The sequence below is a fragment of the Nelumbo nucifera genome, chromosome 3 (genome assembly GCF_055504915.1).
Source record: "Nelumbo nucifera cultivar China Antique chromosome 3, China Antique-T2T, whole genome shotgun sequence".
Lineage (NCBI taxonomy): Eukaryota > Viridiplantae > Streptophyta > Magnoliopsida > Proteales > Nelumbonaceae > Nelumbo > Nelumbo nucifera.
The window spans coordinates 39,543,057-39,566,596 of record NC_142651.1 but is presented as its reverse complement, the minus strand read 5'-3'; the positions used below and the strand labels follow the sequence as shown (position 1 = coordinate 39,566,596).

General features: G+C 38.6%; 2 protein-coding genes across 8 annotated transcripts in view; both read right to left on the bottom strand.

The window, feature by feature from the left end:
• LOC104604029 (CLP protease regulatory subunit CLPX1, mitochondrial-like) overlaps positions 1-7,545 on the bottom strand; it is a 46,028-nt gene extending 38,483 nt beyond the window's left edge. For 2 of the 6 annotated variants that reach the window (XM_088900170.1, XM_088900174.1), the window contains exons 1-2: positions 6,362-6,658; positions 5,849-5,928 (exon numbers count right to left, since the gene is read on the bottom strand). In XM_088900170.1, coding sequence (XP_088756296.1) covers positions 5,849-5,928; positions 6,362-6,461 — 180 coding nt within the window. In that variant the 5' untranslated portion in view covers positions 6,462-6,658. Of the gene's footprint in view, positions 1-5,848; positions 5,929-6,361; positions 6,659-7,223 lie in introns of those variants that run through there. The other 4 variants (XM_088900171.1, XM_088900175.1, XM_088900172.1 and 1 more) reach the window with 3 other exon arrangements.
• Positions 7,546-15,438: 7,893 nt separating this feature from the next.
• LOC104604030 (UV-stimulated scaffold protein A homolog) lies at positions 15,439-23,212 on the bottom strand. Of its 2 annotated transcripts, none has more exons than XM_010268247.2 (2): positions 22,960-23,212; positions 15,439-17,524 (listed from the first exon to the last, which is right to left on the bottom strand). In XM_010268247.2, the coding sequence occupies exon 2, from the start codon at positions 17,488-17,490 to the stop codon at positions 15,778-15,780; it is 1,713 nt and encodes a 570-aa protein (XP_010266549.1). In that variant the 5' UTR covers positions 17,491-17,524; positions 22,960-23,212; the 3' UTR covers positions 15,439-15,777. The 2 variants fall into 2 exon arrangements, with proteins under 2 accessions (XP_010266549.1, XP_010266548.1); XM_010268246.3 differs by having other exon boundaries at positions 15,439-17,529; positions 22,960-23,210.
• Positions 23,213-23,540: the final 328 nt, after the last annotated feature.

Sequence of the window (23,540 nt, the reverse complement as noted above, 5' to 3'; positions counted from 1 at the left end):
CTAGCTGTCACAAGTGCTGATCTATCATACTGTGTGGGGTTCTCTGTCTGGCCCAAAGAAATTCTACGAAGTCTTGAGAATACTTCCTCAAGTGATGGAAGAGTAGAGCCCCCCAATATTTGAGCTCTAATTGGTTCATATTCTGACTTCAGCCCCACTAAAAATCTTGTAACATCAAGTTGCTCCTTTTGCTGTTGCTGAACTTGAATATCTGAAGTAAGGGGATGATAGACATTGAGTTCATTCCTTATATTCTTCATGCAGGCATAGTACTCTTCTAGTGTCTTGGTTCCTTGTTGTAGATCAAAGTACTCCTGATACAGCTGATATACTCTTGTTGTGTTGTCTTGTCCAGAATATAGCTTCTTAGCATGCTCCCATATATCCTTAGCCGTATCAAGGAACATGAAGTTGGCACTGATTTTGGGTTCCATACTATTCCACAGCCAAGTCATGATTTGAGCATCTTCTTGTTCCCAATCATCAAACCCTGGAGAGTCAACCGGTGGCTTCTCATCTCTTACATGTTTTACTTTCTTCTTTGCCTTGAGAAAAACTTCCACTGATTTAGCCCATGGAACATAGTTCTCTCCATTTAGCTTAATTGAGGTCATTTGTACCCCTAGGTAGTCGGAGGAAATTACTACACTAGGTTTCTGATCATTGTAGCCATCTCCTATTGCTGCCATTGTGCTCTTTCACAGTTGTCTCTAACTTTACTTCTCAGCTACAAGCTGATTGATGTTGTTCACAGTTTGATATTTCAGCACCTATTGCAGTCTCTAAACACCACAGTGGAAGCACACACTTGTTTCTTATTCACACTACTGCTGACTTCACACACTTACGTCCCACATAAGAATCAGTTTACCATTCATTAATCACAAGTAGAGGCCCTCTTACAACCACTCAAGCACCACAACACAGCCAAATCTGCTGCACCCAGTTCAGACTTGTTTAACACACTTAAGAGGGCATTACACAACCACAAGGAGTTCGGCAAGTTCACTGCATTCTACCTTACACCACTCAGCCACTTACAGCAGCCCTAACACCATTCGGCTACTGCACACACAGCTATTCAACAACTTACAGCAGCCCTACACCATTCGGCTACTGCACACACAGCCCTACCTAGGGCAACAATAACCTAGTTCTCTAGGTTCTACTCAATACTAACAGCTTCTTGTAGGGTTTCTACCCAGAAATATAAGTAACACTAGAAGAAGAGAGAACCGACCTTCCTTTGAGAATATCAATCAACCATTCACTGCTGAAGTTACTTTCCTTGTTGAAGAGAGTTATGCGCAGCAGAGAGACAAGCTGTAATGTTTCTGACCTAGGGCGAACCAGTCCTCTCCATCGACTGACCAGAAACGAAAGTGAAGAGTCACGAACAACACTGAGGTGCTTTACCAACTGACTTAGATCAGGAACCTTGCTCTGATACCATATTTCGACTGCTGCTACAGTAGTCCGAACAGGAAGAGGAGAAGAAGAAGAAGAAGAAGAAGAAGAAGAAGAAGAAGAAGAGGAAGAGAAGAAGAGGGGTCAGTCGAAAATCTGATGGTTAACCCATTCAGTTGACCCCCTTAATCTATATTAGCTTCTAATCATATTTACAAAGACAGAAATGCCCTTACTTAAGTGTGGGGCAGAGTAACTCTAATAACACAGCCACATAAGCAAGTTACTTAATAAACAGAAGAAGACTAAACTACCCCTATTCGACACATCTTAACAAAATTGAACTTTGATGGGAGCAGTCGAGGCAATCCGGGATTGTCAAGGATTGGAGGAGTCTTGAGAACTGAGGATAGCAAGATCTTATCACTGTTTTCAGGCCCGACGGGAGTAGGTGATTCTACAAGGGCTGAGCTGCTGGCTGCTGTACAAGGAATTCAGATCGCCGACCAACTTGGGATAGAGAAGTTACTGATTGATGGGGACTCTAAGGTGATTGTGGGCTGGTTGCAGAACCCCAATTCAGCTACTCGGAGCTATAGGGATCTTATGAAAAAATTTAAATGGTTAACAAGACACATGATCATTAGAGTCAAATGGGTGGATAGGTTGGCAAATGCTTTTGCTAACTGTCTTGCCAAACAAGGGGTTTCTAGGGAAGAGCTTTTTTTGGGCAAGTCTGTAATTTATTATTGTTTTTTTTTCTTGTTTCACTGTAATATCTAGAAGAGGCTGCATCTCGTGCTATGTAAGTTAATTCACATTTTAATTATCAAAAAAAAATTATTTAAGCTTTTACATAATAAACTATTTCTGTGATATGTAAGTTAATACTATATGTTAGGATGTGCACACAGCATATCATAGCCCTGAGTGATTAGGCTACCATACTCGATGTTGATGCATCCAGTATTGGACTTTATCCCTTCATGTGTGCATCTTTTGCCATAGGGATGGTGAGAATGCAAATCATTTGTTTCCTTCTTGTCCTTTTAGGCCAAGGTATGGAACCTTTTTTTCTCTCTTTGATTATGTTTGGGTATTACTGAAATTACTATTGGAATGCACTAGAGCAGCAATTCTATGGAGTAATTGGAACAAATGATTGGATATGCACATAGGGAATTGACAAGGGAAAAATTCAAGGGAGTCACATGGACTCCTTGATTAGAGGATGGATGGGTCACAAAGACTGGATATGCATAAAGAAGACAACAAATGAATGCCACATGAGCAAGGCATGGCTGGGAAGATCAAAGTTTAACTTCAAAAGTTGCAGCCTTAGCAACCCAGAACCGTCAGGTATTGCAAGTGTAGTCAGAAACATCCTACTCATTTACAGAAATCTGGTGTTGGTAGGAAGCTCATAAATAGCTTAAATGGTGGCTCTTTTGCAAGGACTAAAACTTGGACTCACATCACATTGAACAGAACTGATTTTAGAAGGTGATCGTAGAGTGGCAATTGGGTAGACATCCTCAATGAATGAGGGATCGTGGCTCCTACAACAATTGATAAGAAAACAATGATCCTGACAACCCATATGAACCGATTGTTAAATTTCATTTCCCAGATTGATGGATAGTTTAGTGGATGCACTAGCAAAGGGCAGGAATCAGCGTAATGACTTGCGTTGGGGATCAGCAGGTCCAGGGGTGGATAGATTAATTGTTTAATAAAGTGGTACTGTTATAAGATGCATATACAATTTTCTGTTATCTACAAAAGTACACTTATCTGAATTTGACTTTCCAACTATCTTATTGAGAATCCCTTCTTTTGAAGATTTCACTGCATCAACTCTCCTAGTTCCCTCTTGTTTTGTTATTGCTTCATTTCAGAGCTAAGTTTATACATCAAACTGGGACCCAAACCCAAGAGCACTCAAAAGAAGAGCAACCCAGGGCCCCTGGTGACTCTAGCTCGTGTCAAACTGGTATTGGAGCCAGTTATGGGGAGGAGGCACGTTTGAGCAACTTGAAGCTGTTGTTAGAATGATTTGTTAGTTATTTCTGCTGTTATAGTTTTTTATGCTGTTAGTCTTAGGGTCCTGCCAGCTTGTTTATTGCCTTTTATTATTGTTTTTTTATTAGGGTGTGCCGCCAGGGGCAAACATGTAATTTTCCTCTTTTATTTTTATCTCATTAATATAAATAGAAAGCTGGGTGCTGCCGGCTAGAAGTTTTGGCTCCCAAACAGCCATTCTCTCTTCTCCTTCTCTTATCTTCCTCTTCTCTTCTCTCTTATTCTCTCTTCTTCCTTTCTTCTCTTCTTCCTAGAAGAAAACAGAAGCCAATCTCCTAGAAGAACACAGAAGGTTCCACTGGCATCTTACCACTTGCAAAGGGATGCTAGCTAATGGTATCAACTTTTGAAGGAGGATGTGGGCTCAGTTGGTTGGGAGACTCTAAAGGAAGGGTTGCTTGAAAGATTTGGGCCTACTCACTACAAGGATTTCTTCAGAGACTTGACAACATTAAGGCAAACCAACAATGTGAAACACTATCACCACTAAAGCTCCTAAAAAAATGTAGTAAGCTGTCAACAGATCATAAGGTCGGCTGGTTCATTAATGGACATACAAGATGGGTGCCCATCCACCCTCACTGCAGCAATTGGGCTGGCCCAGTTGTATGAGACATGCCACCAACTTCCTAAAAGTCCCACTATCCTTGAACAAAGGTGTGTTACACCTCCAAGCCCAAGCCCGACATCCAAGTCCATTGGACCTATCATCAAGAAGATGACCCCTGATGAGTTGTTTGGCCAAAGAGAGAAGGGGTTGTGTTTTAATTGTGATGAGAAGCTCACACTCGGTCATCACTGAAAGCAGTTATTCTTGATTGAGGCATGGTGGCTAGAGTAAGGAGAAGAAGATATAGATGTCATCGGGGCCATTTGGCAAGCCTTTTTTGAAATATCTTCTGGAAGCTCTGACAGTCAAAAGACGTAATGACCTTTTGCATCAAGATCTTGACAGCCTAAAGACCGTTTGGTTTAAGGTGTCTTTCCGCGCGAAGACGAGTTGAAAAAAATCCGAAAAACTCCATTTGGATCTTCTCAAAAATAGCCCAAAACGGACTTCATGTGTCTTTTTGGCGCAATGTCTTTTGGCGGCTAGATCTCCTGTGAACCAAATGGAAAAAGACCACAACGCGGTCTTCTAGTCCTCTAAATAGCCGGCAGACCGCGCAAAAAGACGCGCCAAACAAGGCCGTCATCAATAAGGAAGAAACTTTGGCAATCTCTTTGCACACTATAGTTGGGTCTCTTACACTCCAAACCATGAGAATCCAAGGTTGCAATGGGAGAGTTGAGGTGTTCGTGGCCTTGGCTTGCTAGCACCTGATCAGGTTTGGCACTCAAAGATGCAAAAATTGACTCCATTCTTTTTGCATCTGCTCCTGTCCAGATGCCAATCCCAGGGGATTGGCTTGAAGTTCCTCCAAACGTGCCTCCTCCCCCACAACTGGCTTTAATACTGGTTTGAGGTGTCATCGGGGACCCTGAATGGCTCTTCTTTTGAGTGCTCTTGGGTTTGAGACCCATTTTGACAAATGAATTTAGCTCTGAAATGAAGCAAATAACAAAACAAGAGGGAAACTAAGAGAGTTGGTGCAGAGAAATCTTCAAAAGAAGGGATTCTCAATAAGATAATTTAAAAGTCAAAATCAAATAACATTCGTACAAGACCCAACTTCTTAATATAGCTATGTGAGAGAGAAATGTTCGCTGATGGGCCGTTTGAGAGCCCAAAAAACTCATTCTCCTTATTCTTCTACTACCTAACCGGAAAAGTACATAATACTTAACTAATTGACTCAACTAACACCAACTTTATTGAGATAATGGAGATGACATGGTGCTTGACCATCCCTCCACTATCCATGCACGTAAAATCTACACAGCATATTTTACTTTTTAGATTTCTAAATTAATCATGATAGAACAGGAAATAAAAAATATAAATATTCTAGTAATGATTGTCACCTTGGTATGTGGCCAGGGTGCCAAATACTAAGGTGCCCAAAGGTGTCTAACATGTCAACCTTAGAAACCATCAATTGTGGCATGGTCATAACTCGTAAACAAATATGAAATCAATGAAAACTAAGAGAAACTTGGAAAATGAAAGTCTTGGCACCTTAACCTAACTTGATTTTCTTTTTCATGAGTGTTGTATGCTAAAATTCTTTGATCAGTTTAGCTTGAATTATTAACAAGTTACAAGATTTACCACAACAAATGTTAGGTATTGGCATAATATCATAGATTTATAATTAGGGCACAGTTTGACTAATTATTTTCAAAGGTATCACTGTAACAGTATCAAGTAATATAAAACACCAATAATAGTAGAAAATAGAAATAATGCTCAACTTGCCTGAGTCAGTGTTGTTGCATCAACAATAATGAAAGGAACATTTACAAGCTGTGTCAGGGTTTTTGCAAGTAAAGTCTTCCCTGTCCTTGAAACAATATTGTAAAGTCACAATCAAACCAGTAACCAGATAAAAAAAGAGCACAAATATTGCAAAATAGTTCCACTAAAATTGTTCAGTTTCAGTTTTATTTTTACCCCCCCCCCCCATTGTAAACTATCAAAAATCAATTAGAAAGAATTAAATATAGTAGAAAAAGAAAGACAATGAGAAAAAAGAAAAAGAGTTAGAGAAAGGCAATAATTTTTAGAGAAACATCCAATCTTTCTTCATTTCCAAAAATATAAAGCATCTTTACAATGATTTGACAATTGTTTATTATCTATTTTAAAACATCTTGAGTTCTGCCACAAATATGAACAATTTCTAAAAATTTTCTATTTTACTAACATTTCCACCACAACAAATGTCTATACCTTGTCTAGCATCCCATTAAAAAAAACAATGGTATATACCTGAGCCAGTTGGACCCATTAGAAGAATGTTACTTTTCTCAAGCTCCACTGAATCATTATCTATCTCATCTCCTTCACCACCACTTGAATCATTCAACATTGAAATAATAAAGGTTAGAAGCAAAAATGATCAATGAATAATATCAATACCCGGTCTCAACTATCAAAAGAAAACTAGATAATGCATATGATAAGCAATATACCTGAACAATTAAATTTACTAGTATCTACTGTGCGTTGTAAGGACAGGCTTCCAATGTCATAGACCAAAGGTGGGAACCCCCCTCCCCCCCCCCCCCCCCCCCCCCAATACTTCCCACCTAGATGATCTTAGACCAAAACAGATGATGCTTACTGTTCAAATTTATTGCACTTAATTGAAAGAAAGAAAATTAAAAAGTTGAAAGGGGATTGATAGATACTAGTTATAATCACCAAAAAGGTTAATTTTCTGAACATAGTAGAACTGAACCCATCCAGTAGAAGGTCCACCCCATTGCATTGATTTGCTATATAAACTATGGCATTGATAGTCAATTCACAGAAAACCGAGGTTTCCTCATTGGAAATATATATCGCAGAGTTTAAATCACAAAACAACCAAAAAGGCTGAAGAACTATGTGCTCAGCTAACGATTTTTGTATAGACTCATGATATATCCGTTTGTAATGGTTGTAGACTGCCACAGAAAGCACCTGAGTTAAGAACATAGAATTAGGGACCAGACGTAAAATGAAAACAATGAACAAAATAAGGATTGCATTTTGAGATATAAAAAACTTACATGAAAAAAGTATATATCAGGTATAATTTCAATCAAGAAGCATAAATGATGAATCAAACCAAAAAGCCTAAGATTACCTTCTTAGCGTGTTCTTGGCCAATTACAAACTTGTCAAGCCTTCTACTGATTTCCTTCGGGGTCGGGAAGTTGGCGCCTCCCCAGCAGCCATCCTTTGAACTCGAGCCAGAGGCGCCTCCGGAATCGGGAGCCACTCCGCCGCCACCGCGAACCAAACTCATGTTCTGGTCAACCCGTAAGTGCGTCTCCATGGAATTGCAAGTACTCAGGGGGTTCCCCATAAGACCTCAAACTATTCGAGGGACTAGGACTACCGGATTCCCTGCACCTATCCCTACTGTGATCCAAGACAGTTTTTTGATCATCCAAATACCCAGTTCCTTTATCGACGAAATCCCCTTGGAAATAAACCAATCTAAACAAACTAAAGTAGTAGGGTGTCTTGGTGGGAAAATCGTCGCATTTTCTTCGGAATTTGCAGTGAGTATTGAAGATTCGACCAACGTGCATGTGGTTCAAAACGAAGTACCTAGACTGGGAAATAGTTTTAGAGGCAAAGCTAGCAAAACAGAGCTTTGTAAATTCGCCCGCGAGTTAAAACGTAAAGGGCTTGCAGATTGAAAAACTAAGTTTAATTGCAAATAGCAGGTCCAGCTCAAGAGGACTTGTGCGTCGAGGAAGAAGAACTTAACCGAAACACCACAAATATTACACAACTGTACAGAGTTCAGAGGAGTTACAATTTTCGAGTATCTTGGGATACTGGGATGGGAACTGCAGTTCCGCTCTAAAAAACAAGGAGGAAATTTTCCTTCCAGGTGAATGAAACAAGCACGTATGTATATTTGAAAAAATCTTTAGAGTTGGCGTGAGACAAATATCCCCAAACCCCTGTTTGAAAATTTTGAAAATTCGTTGGTAATGATAAAAAAATAATCGTATGTCTTTGTGATGGTGACTCAGTTGGTAGTCTCTGATTCGTCCGAGTAGAGACCTGGGATTAAATCTCGCTGCCACCAGGGGTTTGGGGGTTAAGGGAAAGGGGATGGGCTACCCCTGTTGTGTACCATGATGCAAAAAAAAAAAAAGAATATGACTTTATTCTCTAACATTTGTAACTTTTTACTAGACTAGATGAGCATTTGATTGTAATTAATTGTTTTATGGATGATAGATCATCACATTTAGTTGATGAAAGAGTTTTGATGAGGGCAGATTTGGCCCTCCAGTGAAATTGCAACACGTGGCACCTCGTGACAACTAGGCAAATACCTAGGCAACAATTTACCAAGTTGGTATCCCACCCGGGCACCGGTCTGGCCGGCTTGGCGCGACCTACATGCGGGCTACGGGCGGCCTGCGCGCGAACTGGCGCGGCCTGCGCGCGACCTGACGCGACCTGGTGCGGCCTGCGCGCGACCTGGCGTGGCCTGCCCACGGCCTGCGCGTGACCTGGCGCGGCCTGCGCGACCTGGCCGACCTGGATCGGCCTGGCACATGATCTGACCTAACCGACCTAGCTGCCCATAAGACGCCCACCGATGAACCATAGCGGCGTACCCCGCAAGCTCGGTAGCTCACCAAGGAGCTCGCCAAGGAGCTCGGTAGCTCACCAAAGAGCTCGCCAAGGAGCTAGGCTGCTCTCCAAGGAGCTCGCCACCAAGGAGCCAGGCAGCTCGGCAGAGCTCGCCACAAGCAGCTCGGCATAGCTCCCCCGAGCAGCTCGGTACAGGAGTAGTTTGGCGTATCGCAGGAAGATCTCCTACTTGACAACCTGGCCTAGACACCAACCCGTTGACTGACACAGGCGCCGACCTGACAAACTGGCCGAGACACCGACCCGCCGACTGACACAGGCGCCGACCTGACAACCTGGCCCAAACACCGACCCGCCGACTGACACAGGCGCCGACCTGACAACCTGGCCCGGACACCGACCCGCCGACTGACGCAGGCGCCGCCCTGACAACCTGGCTCAGGCACCGACCTGGCCGCCTGACACAAGCGCCAGCCTGACGACCTCGAGGAGTTCACCACCGTACCCCGGTTCTGACGGGATGTGACGAGTCTTACCGTTTGGAGGCTTTTCACCCACCTAACCCGCGAGGACTCCAGTATATAAAGACCTCACCCCCCAAAGGGGGAGAGGAGGGGAAAAGGGATGGTAACCCCTACCCTCTAGCTCTCTCATTTCACTCCAAGCTCTCTGTAATCAGAATGCTAACTTAGGCATCGGAGAGTTTCCGCCGGGAAAATACCCCCGGGTCCTCTGATTCAGTTCTCGCAGGTCCCTCAGCTCCCGCCGCCTACAAAGGAGAGGAAATCACCTCATGCAGAGGGTAGTCGGGTTGCGCTGAACCAGGGAGCTCCACCATCCTCTGAGTTGCAGACCACCTAGGAGCAGGTCAAATGATGAGTCCACCAGGGAGCTCGCCACCAGGCAGTTCTCCACCAAGGAGTTCGCCACCAGGGAACTCGCCACCAGGCAGTTCGCCACCAGGGAGCTCGCCACCAGGGAGCTCGCCACCAGGCAATTCGCCACCAGAGAGCTCACCACCAAGCAGTTCGCCACCAGGGAGTTCGTCACCAAGTAGCTCATCACCAAGGCACGTCACCACCGGATCAAATAACGAGATACTTAACCAAAAAAAATTATACATCACAAAAAATGGTACATGACGAGAAACGGTTACATCAAGTTTTAATGTACATGAGGGTTAGGGGTGGGGGCTAAGCAAATAACAATAAGTATCGAGTTCAAGTTGAAGCTTGTTTTGAGTAATAAATATTGATTTAAATTGGGCTCGACTCAAAAGTTTATATTTTTGAGCTTGGCTCATAGCGAGCTATTTGAGTTCAGTTGATTACTATATATTGAACTTGAATTCAGCTAAAAGTTCGGTTTCGACTAAACCAAATTGAGCTTTTTGTAAGTGGATCTCACAATGTTTTGCCAATAACTGACTTTGGGTTTAGTCCTAATCAAAACCCATCCAGCAAAGTCACAAATCCACCCCCAGTCTTGGTGGAGGTGGGATTCATCTAATCTCCACTGCAAAGCAAGAAAGACCAACAGAACTGGTTAATACACTTATCAACTATTAAGTGTAAACTTGTGTTGGTTTTGGTATACGTCATAAAAATTAAATTTAATTATATAAAATGATTTTATATCTTTGTTCTTTATTTGTATATATAATACATGCCGTTAAACTATTAATATATAATGATTAGTTGGTATCCCTCAAAAGATAGGAGATGCAGGATCAAACATGTAGAAATGCTGGCTCTTCGTGGTAGTTAATGGGCTTCATGTACATATCTATATATACTAAAGTAGAAGGTGCCAAGCTTTCTAGTTATCTTAATGGAGAATTCTCAGCCCCTCTCATTTTTATCTTCCTTCTCTTTCATGAAGCCACCTCATCACTCCCTTCTCCCTCTCTCATATCAACATCTCAGCATGCCCAGCCCAATCTCTCTCTCTCTCTCATTCCATGAGACGTGGTACCTACTTTCAAGTTTCCGGTTTCCAAGCTACCATCAACTTAGCTTTCCTGAAATCTTAATTAGGCCTATTAATATTTTCTCAAAACGGCAGCTTTGGAGAAATAGAGGTAAGTAGTTGTTTTTGAAAACTAACTGAACTAAAGTTTCAATAATCCTAAAGCTTTGCAAGAGATGTTTTCATTCCATAAAACATGATCTGACTATACTCAAAAATATTGTGATAGAGAAGTGACCGAAGCATGGGTTCGACTGATCATTTCTTGCATTTTACTCACAGACTCTCTCTCATTATGAAATTTTATGTTTCAGATGCTGCACATCAAATTTTGGTGTCTTAAATTCGGTTTTCGTTCGATTTGGTTATTAATCTTCCAAACCGGTACGTAGCTGAGTCTCTGGTAACTATTAAAAGTAAGTAAATCTTGCAGGTACTTTTGCTTCCTTCTCTCTCCGTTTGGGACAAAGAAATAGGAGTGGAATAGGGGCACCATGTTGCTGCGATGGAACATGTGATGTTTCTTCGTTTACTTCTCAGTTTTCTCTCATTTTTTCACTATGCATCTCTCACTATATATGTCATCTCTTCGCATTTTGGTGCTTTTGGTTCTTCAAATTAATCTCAACTCACTCATGTTGCAAATCAATCCTCTCCTCCAATGTCAATAAAAAAACCGTCCCAGGTATGTGTTCCTAGCTTATTTGAGTCAGTTTTTATACAAAGAATGTCCAACAACTATTCATTTGAGTTGATTTGGTAGCAAAATTATAGTGAAAGGGAACCGTCCTTCGCTGCCGTGGCCGCTTTGTCGAGCGGCCACTATAGCGAAAAACGGGTGAAGAAGGTATATTACCAGTTTCTAGGTTCATCGCTCCATTAGGGCTATACATGGGTCGGTTTGGTTTCATTTCACTTACTTTTTTGAACCAAACTGATATTGTCGGGTTGATTATTTAGTCAACCAAAACCGACCCATAAACATGTTAAACCGATTTTGAATTTTTTTCGATTGGTTTAATCGATTTACCGAAGAAAAGTGTATTATGTATTTTACTATCAAATATCAAATCTTCAATTTATTACATGGGTTCCACTAGAGGTAAGTAAAACTTTTCACTTTAGTACGAAAACTGTCTTATTAGAATTTTATTTGAGTTCATATCTCCGCCCCACAATGCATCATTGTCGTGTATTGAGAACATCTCCTGATGATATACTAGAATTGATGATGTCATCATAGAGAGATGTTTCCAATACACGGCAGGGATGCGTTGTGGGGTGGAGATGTGATCTCACTTTATTTGATTAAACTGACATCTATAAATCTAAGATGTCAAACCCTAGGTAGTAGGACATAGAGTTTTGAGTTTTATCTTTTTCATTTTTTTGAAATCGGAAATTGAGAAATCGAAAGCGGGAGAAATGAATGAAAAAAGAGAATGTTAGGCGGCTGACAATTTTTAAATATAAAACAAGTCAAATCATAAAAAAGAGTCTAAATTAAAAAGTAATGCCAAAGCTACATTTTCCTATGTCCCACTAATACAACAGATAGATGTAAAAAGTAGTTGGTCGGATCGGTTTTTGTTCAGTTTATAACACAATAATCCATAACTGAACCAAATTGCTGGGTTCTACTATTTTTCAAATTAAAAATGACTGAATTATTTTGAGAACCGATCAAATCAAGTCGAGTCAGGCCGGTTTGATCAATTTCTACTATTTTGTGAACAGCCCTACGCTCCATACCTGAAACTCGATCCAAGTAGAATTATTATGATCTGGGTCTACCTAGCGTTCTGGATTGTTTTTGACCTAGACCCAACCCAAATGGTTTATTCAACCATTCATTAGTTAATTAATGTTAAATAAATGTAATTAGTGAACATTTTGAATAATTTTTAATATTATTAACTTACCACAAATTAGTAAAAGTCATAAATAATCATCATTACTTACAATAAATTAGCAAATTATTATTAATAATTAGTTGTAGTTAGTGAAAATCATTAATAATTTTCAATTTTTTTTAATGAAATAAAAAGTACTTAGTGGAATATTTATTACTACTTACTATAAACCTAGTTCAGTTGAATCCCAACATACATCTACCAACCATTATTCTCAAATAAGGGGTGTTCTGTAGTGTGGATGAGAAATTGGTGGGTGTGGACTGGTCCACACCACACCCTGTGGCAGGGACTGATTCACACCACACCACAATCCACAATTATTCTGAACTATGGACAAATTGTGTGGATTGGACCAATCCACACGTACAGTGGCGTTCTGTAGTGTGGTATGGACCAGTCCACACTACATTTTTTTTTGATTTCATGTTTCTTATATACATTTTATGAATGATATATACAACTAATCATAAATATCTAATTTTTGCATTTTACATGATAAATATTTAAAAAAATGCATCAATGAATTAACATTAACCAATAAATCATGGTTTTCAAAACCGGATTGGACCGGATGGTCGGACCAGAAAAATCGGGACCGGTTCCATTTTTCTCCAAAACGGGAAATTTGTAAAAAAAAAATGTTGATTTGTTCAGCAAACCGCTGACCCAGGCGGTTGAACCATTTGAACCGTTCAACGGTTTTGACCGTTTTTTATTTTTTATTTTTTTGTTAGAATGGGCCAACCGTTCGACCCGGGAACCAGACCCCTAACCGGTTCATTCTCCAGGTCGGTTTTAAAAACCTTGCAATAAATATTAATTTTTTTATAAAACAATAATAAAATAATTAAAAATATATTTTGAATTTTAAAAATATTATTTTATTAATAAAAACATTAAAAATGTATAAAAATTAAAAAATTAAGTAAAATAATTAATACCTTAGATCATATAGCTAAAATGCAATTGTAGGAAGAATTTCAGAGATAAAAGTGAAGCTGTATCTCTATGTATCTGTAGTATGTCTTAGATCACATAGCCTTTGACCCATTCTCCTTGAAACATGGGATAAAAAATATACCGTAAACAGAACGTATCTACAAGTTTTTCTCATTGACGATATATTAGAGTGTGAACGAGACCTGTCCACGCTGTATTGGGGTGTGAACGGGAGCAAAAACAGTCCCATCTACAAGATGAACGCAATGCCAAACACCGCCTAAGTCAATCTCATATCCAATGGTTTCTTAGGCTGTTTTTTTGGTTTCTCACATTCATTTACTTGATCTGAAGGTACTAGGCCCTTGAAACACTCATTTCATCTCCACTACACAATTCGCATATGTTGTGTTCGCTCTTTCGAGTGAACTATATATGCAGGATTGGGTGAAGAAGGTAGGTCATTTAAGTTAAATGGATCGGACCCAACTTGGATAGTAAAGGAATTGACCCATGCCCAAGAAAAACAACCTAAGAACAATTCACATTGCAAAATACCCCCTAATTTATTAGTGAGGTGTATTGCACTCTACTTATTCCAATTTATTATTATCTCCACATCTTTTCTTTTTTCATTTATTATATTTAAGGTTTAAAATTTCAATACAATACGCCTGATACGGGGCATATCATATTGTATCTTTTAAAAACAGATATGGGATATGCATGGAAATCGTGTGTATCGTCTTTTTTCATGAGTATTGGGGCATATCGGGGGTGTATCGGTAGCGTATCAACGAAAAAGATACAACAAAAAACCGAAAAAAAATAAAGGGGAAAATAAGATTCTTTCACCCCCCCAAATGACTCTAAAACTCCAAACCTCATTCCTACAGTGCTAGATTTGCAAAATTTTGCAAAAAACAAGTGTGAATCGTTATTTTTTTTAAGATTTTTCAAATTTTGAAAAAAAATGGTAAAAAATAGGTAATTTTTTTTCAAATTTTTATAATATCTTATATTTTTTTCTTAAATGTATAAATTTATATTAATCTACCTTTCTTATATCCAAAATCTCATTTTTTTTTGTGTTATGTATAGATTTATGGAAATTTCATGAGATATTTGGGGAAAATATAAATTAACAACAAATTTGAAAATATAATTTTTTCTCTGCGTATAAAGACTAAATATATTTTAGATCTATAGATTTATTTATCATATCCATAGAGCAATTGAAATTTCTTCTTTAATATTTTTTTGATTTTTTATATTTTTAGAATAAAAATAAATAATAATTAATTATATTTTATTGTTTGACCACACCAATTGAAATTTCTTCTTTAATATATTTTATTTTTATATTTATAGAATTAAAAAATAAATAATTAATTAATTATATTTTATCATTTGATCACAATGATTGAATATATTATAATTTTATGGATGATCTATCATATATATTCCACAAGGCAATTGAAATTTCTTCTTTAATAACTATTTTTTGAATATATTATATAATGTTTATTTATTTTTTATATTTTTTGAAAATAAATAATAAATAAATATTAAGTATATTTTCACTTAGAAATTGTATTAATGAATATTTTATAATTAGATAAGAGAGTTGGTTTTTTCCATCCCATTAAACATTAAAACATAAGAATTATAATTAAGTATAAAATTTTTAATGAAATTATAATTAACTACAATATATTTCTTCATAAAACCATTAAAATATATTAATTTAATATATATATATACACACCTCATTTAGGTCTTATATTTAGTGTTGTTATGTATTTTTATGATTTATTAAAATATTTATAATGTTTCAAAACGTATTTTTCTCCAATACACATGCTTATCTATAGAGATACGTCTCTTAAAATTGTTTTTCCCATTCACTTGAAGTTTCCCATACTTCAAACCTTGATTATACTCAAATAAATGATTGTGTGTTACATATATGAATATGATAGATACATCACAACGTCCATCGTAAGGGCATGCTTTCTCAATATGCTACAAAAGTGGACACTGCTGAGTAAGTTCCTTAAAGACTGTATCCATGGTTTTTTCTTTTCTTTTTTTCTCTCTTTCGTTTCGCTACATCAAACACCTCAATGACTGCAACTAGGTCCGTCTGCACTGGCGAAATCTCAATTAACAGAGACCCATAAATAAATCTTCACTGCATCACATAAAGCATTTTCAGCTACTCATCTTACTAACCATTTTTAACAGAATTATCTACCATTGGTTTGGATAAGCTTCTCTGTATTTTTCATCCTCCCCCAGCGTAAGCTGTCTTGTCGTTGCATCTCTTACACGGGTGTTCAAGAGCTTCTGTGCCAATCTATCCTTTGGAGTTATTTTCTTACGCAGCATCGATGCCAGTGTTTTCTTCTCCTCTCTGACCCCACGCCTGTTCCTGTCAACTGCTTCCACATCTCCAACAATTTCAGAATGTGAGGTCGATGCAATTGCAGCTTTGCGTAGGACCGCTTCATTGTGTTCACGAACTTTTGCTAGCTTTGCACGCTTCAATGACTGTCTATCGTCTTTATTATTTGCTTCTTCTCTATCTCTATCACGTACATTTTTCACTGCCTGTTTTGCTAATGATTCAACTACCTTATTCCTCAAATCAAGTTTTGCTTCATCTACTGATGGGTTTTGATTGATTGGATTCCCTTCAGCATCTCGGGGTATGATAAGCCCATGAAATGGGCAAACTCTCAAGTCCCTTCTCTGACAAAGTCCGCCTCTGTTCAAAGGAGCACGGCAAGGTTGGATTTCAACAGGCTCTTCTTTGTACAGAGTTTTATGGACATTCAACTCAGCAATGTTTTCTGCTGGAATAACTGCATCATAGTCAACCCTACCCCAATGACCCTCAAGTTCCATCCCCCTCTGGTTGGCCAAAACAACTCGATTTGAACCCCATATGTCCAGGAAAGAGTCCCAAGTCACAACCGGAGCTTCAGCCAAAAGCTTCCTCCTAAGAGACGTTGAACCAGATATGCTTCCTCCATGATCCAAGGACTCCTCTACATTTATGGTCTTACTGCAGCCAGGATCTTTATCCTTTTCTTCATTGATAGTTGAAATACTGGGAAGATCTTCACTACGGTTGCTCATTAAACTAGAATTTCCACAATCATGCACTTCTACCTTACCAACCTCCCAAAGATCTTCTTCCTCATGATTTGCAATGTTCTGCAGGGCAACACCTGATTGCTCACATCTATTCTTCACTGATTGAAGACAATTGCGAATATCAATGAACTCTTTCAGTGTGGAATCTCTGATTCTTTTGTCATCTGGTTCAACCCTCACAAGAACGGAGATCCATTCTTGCACACACGCCAAATGCTTTGTCACTAGTAGCTTGTATAGTTCCCTCAATACATCAAAGACCACCTTATTGTCATTGTTTTCATGAACTTTTTCCCCTTCTTTCAGTGATTCAAGACGGATCTGCCACAAGGCAGAACTACGATACTCTTCAACATCATCATCCACTGTAGCACATGTTGCAGACCCATCTTCTTTAATACCAACAATATCTAAACATTCTCCTATCTGATCAATAGTGGATTGTATTTCACTTTTTATGATGGAAAGATTTTCCTGAAGAGTTTCAAACTTTTTCAGTAATATTTCCCTTGACCTAGTTTCCCTTTCTTGTCTCTGTTGCTGTAACCGAGCTGCATTTTGCTGAAGATTAGGGAATTGAAACCGAAGGGTGTTTTTCAAGTAGTCAAACCCTAATCTGAGCTGTCTGTAATGAATCCCAAATGCTGCATTCCACTTTTCCAAAAATTCTATGGCTTTTGATCGTAGAATTGATGCAACAGAAGGAGGGGCAGGAAGTGGCAGATTCCTTCTGAATCCTACACTCAAACTCAGAAACTGATCAAAGTTCACAACAAGGAGGGATCTAAACAGCTTCGACCTCATGAACAGTTCATCAACTATAAGAAGCGCAAGGTACCTAACCTGCCAAAGTAAAGTCAGCTTAGATTTTCCTTCCACAATAATTGTTTGAAATTATAAGCAATAAAAGAATGGAATACCATAAAAAAGATGATGGACGAGTACTTTAACTCTTCTGATGAGTAATAAATCCACTGACTAAATAGTTAGTATGCTTGTCTTAATATGGACTCGATTATTCATTTGACCAAAATGCCTAGTTCTCGGATACTCAAATATGAAGTTCTCACTAACATAACAATTCAAAGATTAGTGTTGATCAGTATTCTAGAATTCTTGCGAAGCTTTAGCCTTAAATCCATTCTCAAGGTAAAGGCCCAACAAAACATCTGCAAAATCAACCTTCAAGGTTCTAGAGGCATAAACACATGCCCTACATTTTGAGGTGTCCTTTGTAAAAACATTTGCCAAAATAGGGTTCTTGTGGCAGAGTTGAGATTTACAAGAAGATTTATTTTATCAATAATAACAGAACTCACTCTGCTAAGTGGGAAAAAGAAGTGAGACCCTGCTGCCAGAGAAGCTAACAACATAGGCACAATGCATCTTAAATCACAAGACAGCTAAAAGCCAAACTGAAACTATGACCCAAAAATACATTATAAAGAATGCTCAGCCCCAAGACCCGCAGGTACCCCATACAAGAGTGGGTCTCCCAAGTCCCAATTCACTTCTGACCAAGAGGTCAACCACCTCATTTGCAGATCTAATTGAACACAAAGTTCAACCACCTCTGTAGGCTCAGTTTGGAAGGAGTACAAATGCAAATATGTAGAGTGCAAAACCTTATATTTTGTATTGTTTTGTATGTATTTGCACTGTACATATTTGCATTTGTACTCTTTCCAAACTGAGCCTTAGTTACAGTCATCCACTCAATTACTACTTTGCAGTCTTCAATCAATAAACTACAAGTCTGAGAAGTGTGCAAGTTTTAAGCCTTGTGAAAGGGCCAACAGCTCTGATTGAAGAGAGTTTCCTTACCCACTGTGTCCTGAATAGATCAAAGTATTGATCCAACCACCTCTTTAGTTACAGTTATCCACTCAATTATTACTTTGCAGTCAGTGTGCAAGTTTTAAGCCTTGTGAAAGGGCCAAAAACTTTGCCTGAAGCTTACCCACTGTGTCCTGACTAGATCAAAGTATTGAGCCAACATGATCTCTCAATAAACCCCTATACCCAAGGGGCCCAAGTCATCTACTGTACGCCGTCAACTTATCTTGATAATATCAATTTCTAGGGCCATCCATCATTGGGAAACAGGTCTTTACTGAGTAACACTTGTCACTACTTTCCAGCCTCATAGAATTGAGTTTATGGATATAACCATAAATACGTCTGTTGTAGAGATCCTATAGACAACCATGGCAGGCTGACAGCAATGGAATCAATGATAGTGATAAATTATTACCTCTTGTTGATAAAATTTCTATTATTTCTTTTTTTTTTTCCTTTTCCAATTGCTAAATTAAAATTCTATCATTACATCTCCACACGATTTTACCTCTTTTTGTTTTTAGGGCCAAGATATTTTCTTTCAAGAGATCTATGGTATCAGAAAGAAGCAATGGTTAAAAAAAGGTAGTCAGCAAAGGCACCCAAGAAGCTCCAAAAAGAGGGGGAAATGGTTTCACATGCTACTATACTCATAATGCAAGAAAAAAGATAAGAAAAATTGTAACAATTGAATAAAAGAGGAAGATAATATAGTGATTGATATTCTTACCACAACTGAAATAAAGGATGTATACATGAAGACAGAGGTGTCCAGTTCTCTGTCTATATTTAAGTATCTCACCTCAGCACCTCTATATTTAATGTCATATTTAAGGATATGGCATTAAATAGAACAGACTGGAGAAACAGGATTCACGTAGTCGACCCCACCCCATAGGTTGGGATAAGGCTTGGATGATGATGACCTCAGCACCTCTATTGATGATTTTCAAAATAGCTTCCCAACCAAAAAAAATGTTATTTTAGAGGGGGTGAACCACCTCAGAGAGCCTTAATAGATGAGGAAGTGAAGAAGGGGAGGAGGGGAGGGGAGGTATGAAAAAGGCCATTACCCAGTGCTGGTCCCAGCTATCTTAGGAAGGGTGGACTGGATACAAACCAACCTTTAGCATTGTTTTGGCACAAAGTGACCATTAGACCTGTTCACTGGCCAGGCTGGGGCTTTGCCTCTATATCAACAGAACACATTCAGGCCTGAGCCTGGCCCTCATGTAAAGCCCAAAGTCTGGTCAAGAAATTGAGAAAAAAATATTTTATTTTCTTTACTCAACAATAAAACTGATTTTATGTTAAATGACCTCAAAACCCAAAGATGGTGAAAGATCTCACTATGGCTTGAGAAGAGAGAAGAGGGACTCAGGCTCAGGCCTGGTGTTTTGGGCCTGAGCCCATAGGCCTAAATTCATGTCCAAGCCCGACTAAGAACAATGCAAGTCGAGCTGGCCCGTTGGGCTACCCGGTCCATGAACAAGTCTAGTGGCACTCTCAAACTCAAACTTGCCACACTTGTCAGCTTAAGATTTTACCAAGGGGAAGCATTATGGTGGTGTTCAGAACTATGGTCATCTCGTCGATGGCCCATTTCGGTCCACGCCACGGGATGGCCACAACATTCTGTATGTTGTGGACAGGACTGGTCCACAACATATCGTCGAACTAGCCCCGTCCACAGCTCAATATCTCTTCCACACGTATTTCTCATGGTTGAGTTCGGTCCCCAGTGTTGTAAGAATATAATATTGATAAGATACATCGCTCTTTACCCTACAATGCTAGTCAGGGCCCTACAATATTACCGTACGGGATCCAATGGACCAATATTTTGATCCTATCTTTGTCCTACAATGGTGTCTATGTTATTTTTTATTAGTTTGCATGCATAATTTGATGCTATGCTTGTCTTGCAATAATTTGTTATTTTGTTTTTTAAATATTAATTTTAATATTTTAATTAATAAAATAATAATTTTTATTTTTAAAATTTATTTTCTTACCATTTTTTGTTAAAATTAATATTTATTGGTTAATATTCAATTGTTGATGCCTTTTTTCCAATTTATTTATCATATAAATTGTAAAATTAGACATATATGATAGATTGTGTAGATTATTTCATAAACTGTATATGAGATACATGGAATCAAAAAGTGTGGTGTTGACCAATCCACACCACATCTACAAAACGCCATTGTGGATGTGGACTGGACCAATCCACACAATCTATCCACAATTCAGAACAACTGTGGACTGTTGTGTGGTGCGCATTGGTCCCTGCCACAGTGGTGTGGTGTGGACCACCAATTTCTCATACACAATACAGAACACCCCCTAAAACTTTTATGAGATGAGGATCAAGAGAAAGAAAAAAGAAAATAAAAAACACCAAAGAGTCTAAGGTTAAAATCCTAGAATCAACTCCCTTTAAAAGAAGCACCATCAAGATCATTCAGAAGGTTTTTTGATTGGTAAAAAAAAGTTTAAAAGGCACAACACTTCACTCTCAAAGTCTCTTAGACCCCTTCACGGGCCACTATCCAAGCAATATCAAAAGGAAGAACTGTGGCTAAGTAAATAATTGTCTTGCATTTACAATAAATGGAATAAAGGCTAGGAAATAAAATACACAATGGTCTATCTCCCCACAACCAGTCCTCCCAAAATTTTACCTTTTTGTCCTGAAATGGGTTCATACTTTATATGCCCGAGGATGAAGGAAAGGTACAACCTACACCCTTAAAAGGCCAGCGCAATGTTACCATTGCCACTGGGTTCATTTTCCAACCATTGGTATAGTCCATATTTGCTGTTGCTTATGGAATGCCAAAGAGATTTTGACTCCAAAGGGAATTTCCACGGCCATTTGCAAGCAGAGCAAGATTCTTATCCTTTACCCTTCCTAATTGCAAGCCTTCATCAGTTTTACCTTTGCAAATATTTTTCAAATTAATCCAATTATTTTCTTTAACAATGGATATGGAATTAAAGACTAAACAGATCAGAATGGTGAAACAGGATTCATGCAGCCAATCCTATACAGTTGGGACAAGGCCTACATGGTGATGATGATTCAATTGTCTTCTTCTTCTTCTGTGTGTGGATGTGTTGGCGTCATCTGGCTATTTTTTTTAACTTTTCTATCTCCCTTTACATATTTGGAGATGATATTTAAATATCAAGGGCTTTAAAATTCTTTGATATTTATTTCTAAATGATAGTTGAGTTATTGTTATACCTCTCCATATGATATATAGTTTGGTGCTACTCTCAATTTAGTTCATTGGAATTTTGGAAAATAAATACTCATGAAGTTCAAGTTTCATGTGTCAATGCCTGAACTTCATGAGCCTAAGAATCTTGCTGTCACTTCATACCTTCACCTTTTAAACAACATACTGAACCTTGAAAATTTACAGGCTATTATCACTGAATAAAAAAAGTTTCTGAAAAGAACATGGATACGCCTGATAACTTGAGACATTCCAACAGAATTTAATGTTTAAAATTTAAATGGATCCTTTGAGCCAGTACTCAACAAGCATCCTCATCTCAATTACGAAGGTTAACACTTGGATTATGTTTTTGTTTTATTTTTTTCCCCTCTATGGGTCTCAGTCATCCGCAGCAAGGTGTAGATGCAAATGGATGGGGATAATAATCACTTGAACCTTGCCTCAACCAACCTAGCAGGCAGCCATTGGAAAGGTATTCTCACTGTCTACTCATATTTTGTTCCATAGAGTTTTTTCTAAATATTCTCATAAGTTGGATCCAGTTCTACTTTACCCAGAAATCAAGAAGAAAAAACTATAATTAAAATTGTCGAAGACAAAAATTGGAGCCATAAAGATGGGTATGATGAACTTGAGAAAGACTTGATTGTTGGCCACTCAAAAGGTACCTTAGAGTCACGGTGAATAGACGAAAATATTACCTTTCGAGTGTTTCTCCGTAAAATGGACGATAATTTTTTAAGGCTGAAATATTTCAGCTACCATTTTCATCCCTTTTACAGGGGAAACTATGTTTTCTGTCCCTTCTAATTTTTTTAGGGTAAATGGCAAGGAAAACGAAGTTCTCATTGTAAAAGGGGCGAAGATATAGCTCAAATGTTAGAGCTTGAAAAAACGTTCCGTCAATTTTACTTGAAACAAAAGCAGCCTTAGTAGTAATTAGGAAAAATGCATAAAAAACGAAAATAACATAATGAAAGCATGAATAAAGAAATTTGAGAAAAATGGAAAAGAACTGCCCGAAAATCCTAGGAGTTCATTGAAGTTCATGATATCAACATGAAAGTATATGCAAACCTAACGACTAACCAGGAATCTACGGAAAATCAAAACCTGTACGATACTGGAAATTCACAAGGTCCATAAAAACAATCTGAAAAGGACAAAAGGGAAAAAGAAGCACCTGCGAGTGGTCTTTCTTCATCTTCTCCATTAGGGTTTCGACAGCAAGACGAACCTCGGAGTCAGAAGAACGAACAACCGATTTGATGGCTTTGAGAAGGCGAGGGTCCACCTCTGAAGCTGTTGAGGTCGTTGCCTTCTCGATTAGCGCATGCACCTTCCCTCCATCTCTCTGCTCCTCCATCGGTTTTTCACTTCTTGATTGTCTACTAACATCAAGTCACGATTCACAAATACAGATGCTCTGGCTGTCTGGCATTAATGTCGCCCTTCGGCTGTCTAAATTTGATAGGCTGAACTGTCAACAGGGCTCTCCGTATGACACGTCAGTTCACACTGATTCCTAACGACAGAATCCGTGCTAAATGCTCTGTTCGATGAACTAACGTGTCGCGCAGAGAGAGTCGTTTTGGTTTAACAGCCCGACTGTAGACAGCCAAAGTTTCTTATGCTGCGTTTGGTTGGCATGCAAACGCAAATATGTAATTTGCATAAATACTCTCTTTTCGTATTTATGAATGCATAGTTTAATCCGTTTTTTGTAACGAATACCCCCTGTATTATGGGGTCTGTCACAAAGAG

Coding starts and splice junctions, on each gene's coding strand:
- LOC104604030 (XM_010268246.3), bottom strand. CDS start 23,142: ATGGAGGAGCAGAGAGATGGAGGGAAGGTGCATGCGCTAATCGAGAAG. Junction 17,530..22,959: donor TGAAGAAAGACCACTCGCAG/GTGCTTCTTTTT, acceptor TTACTTTGGCAG/GTTAGGTACCTTGCGCTTCT.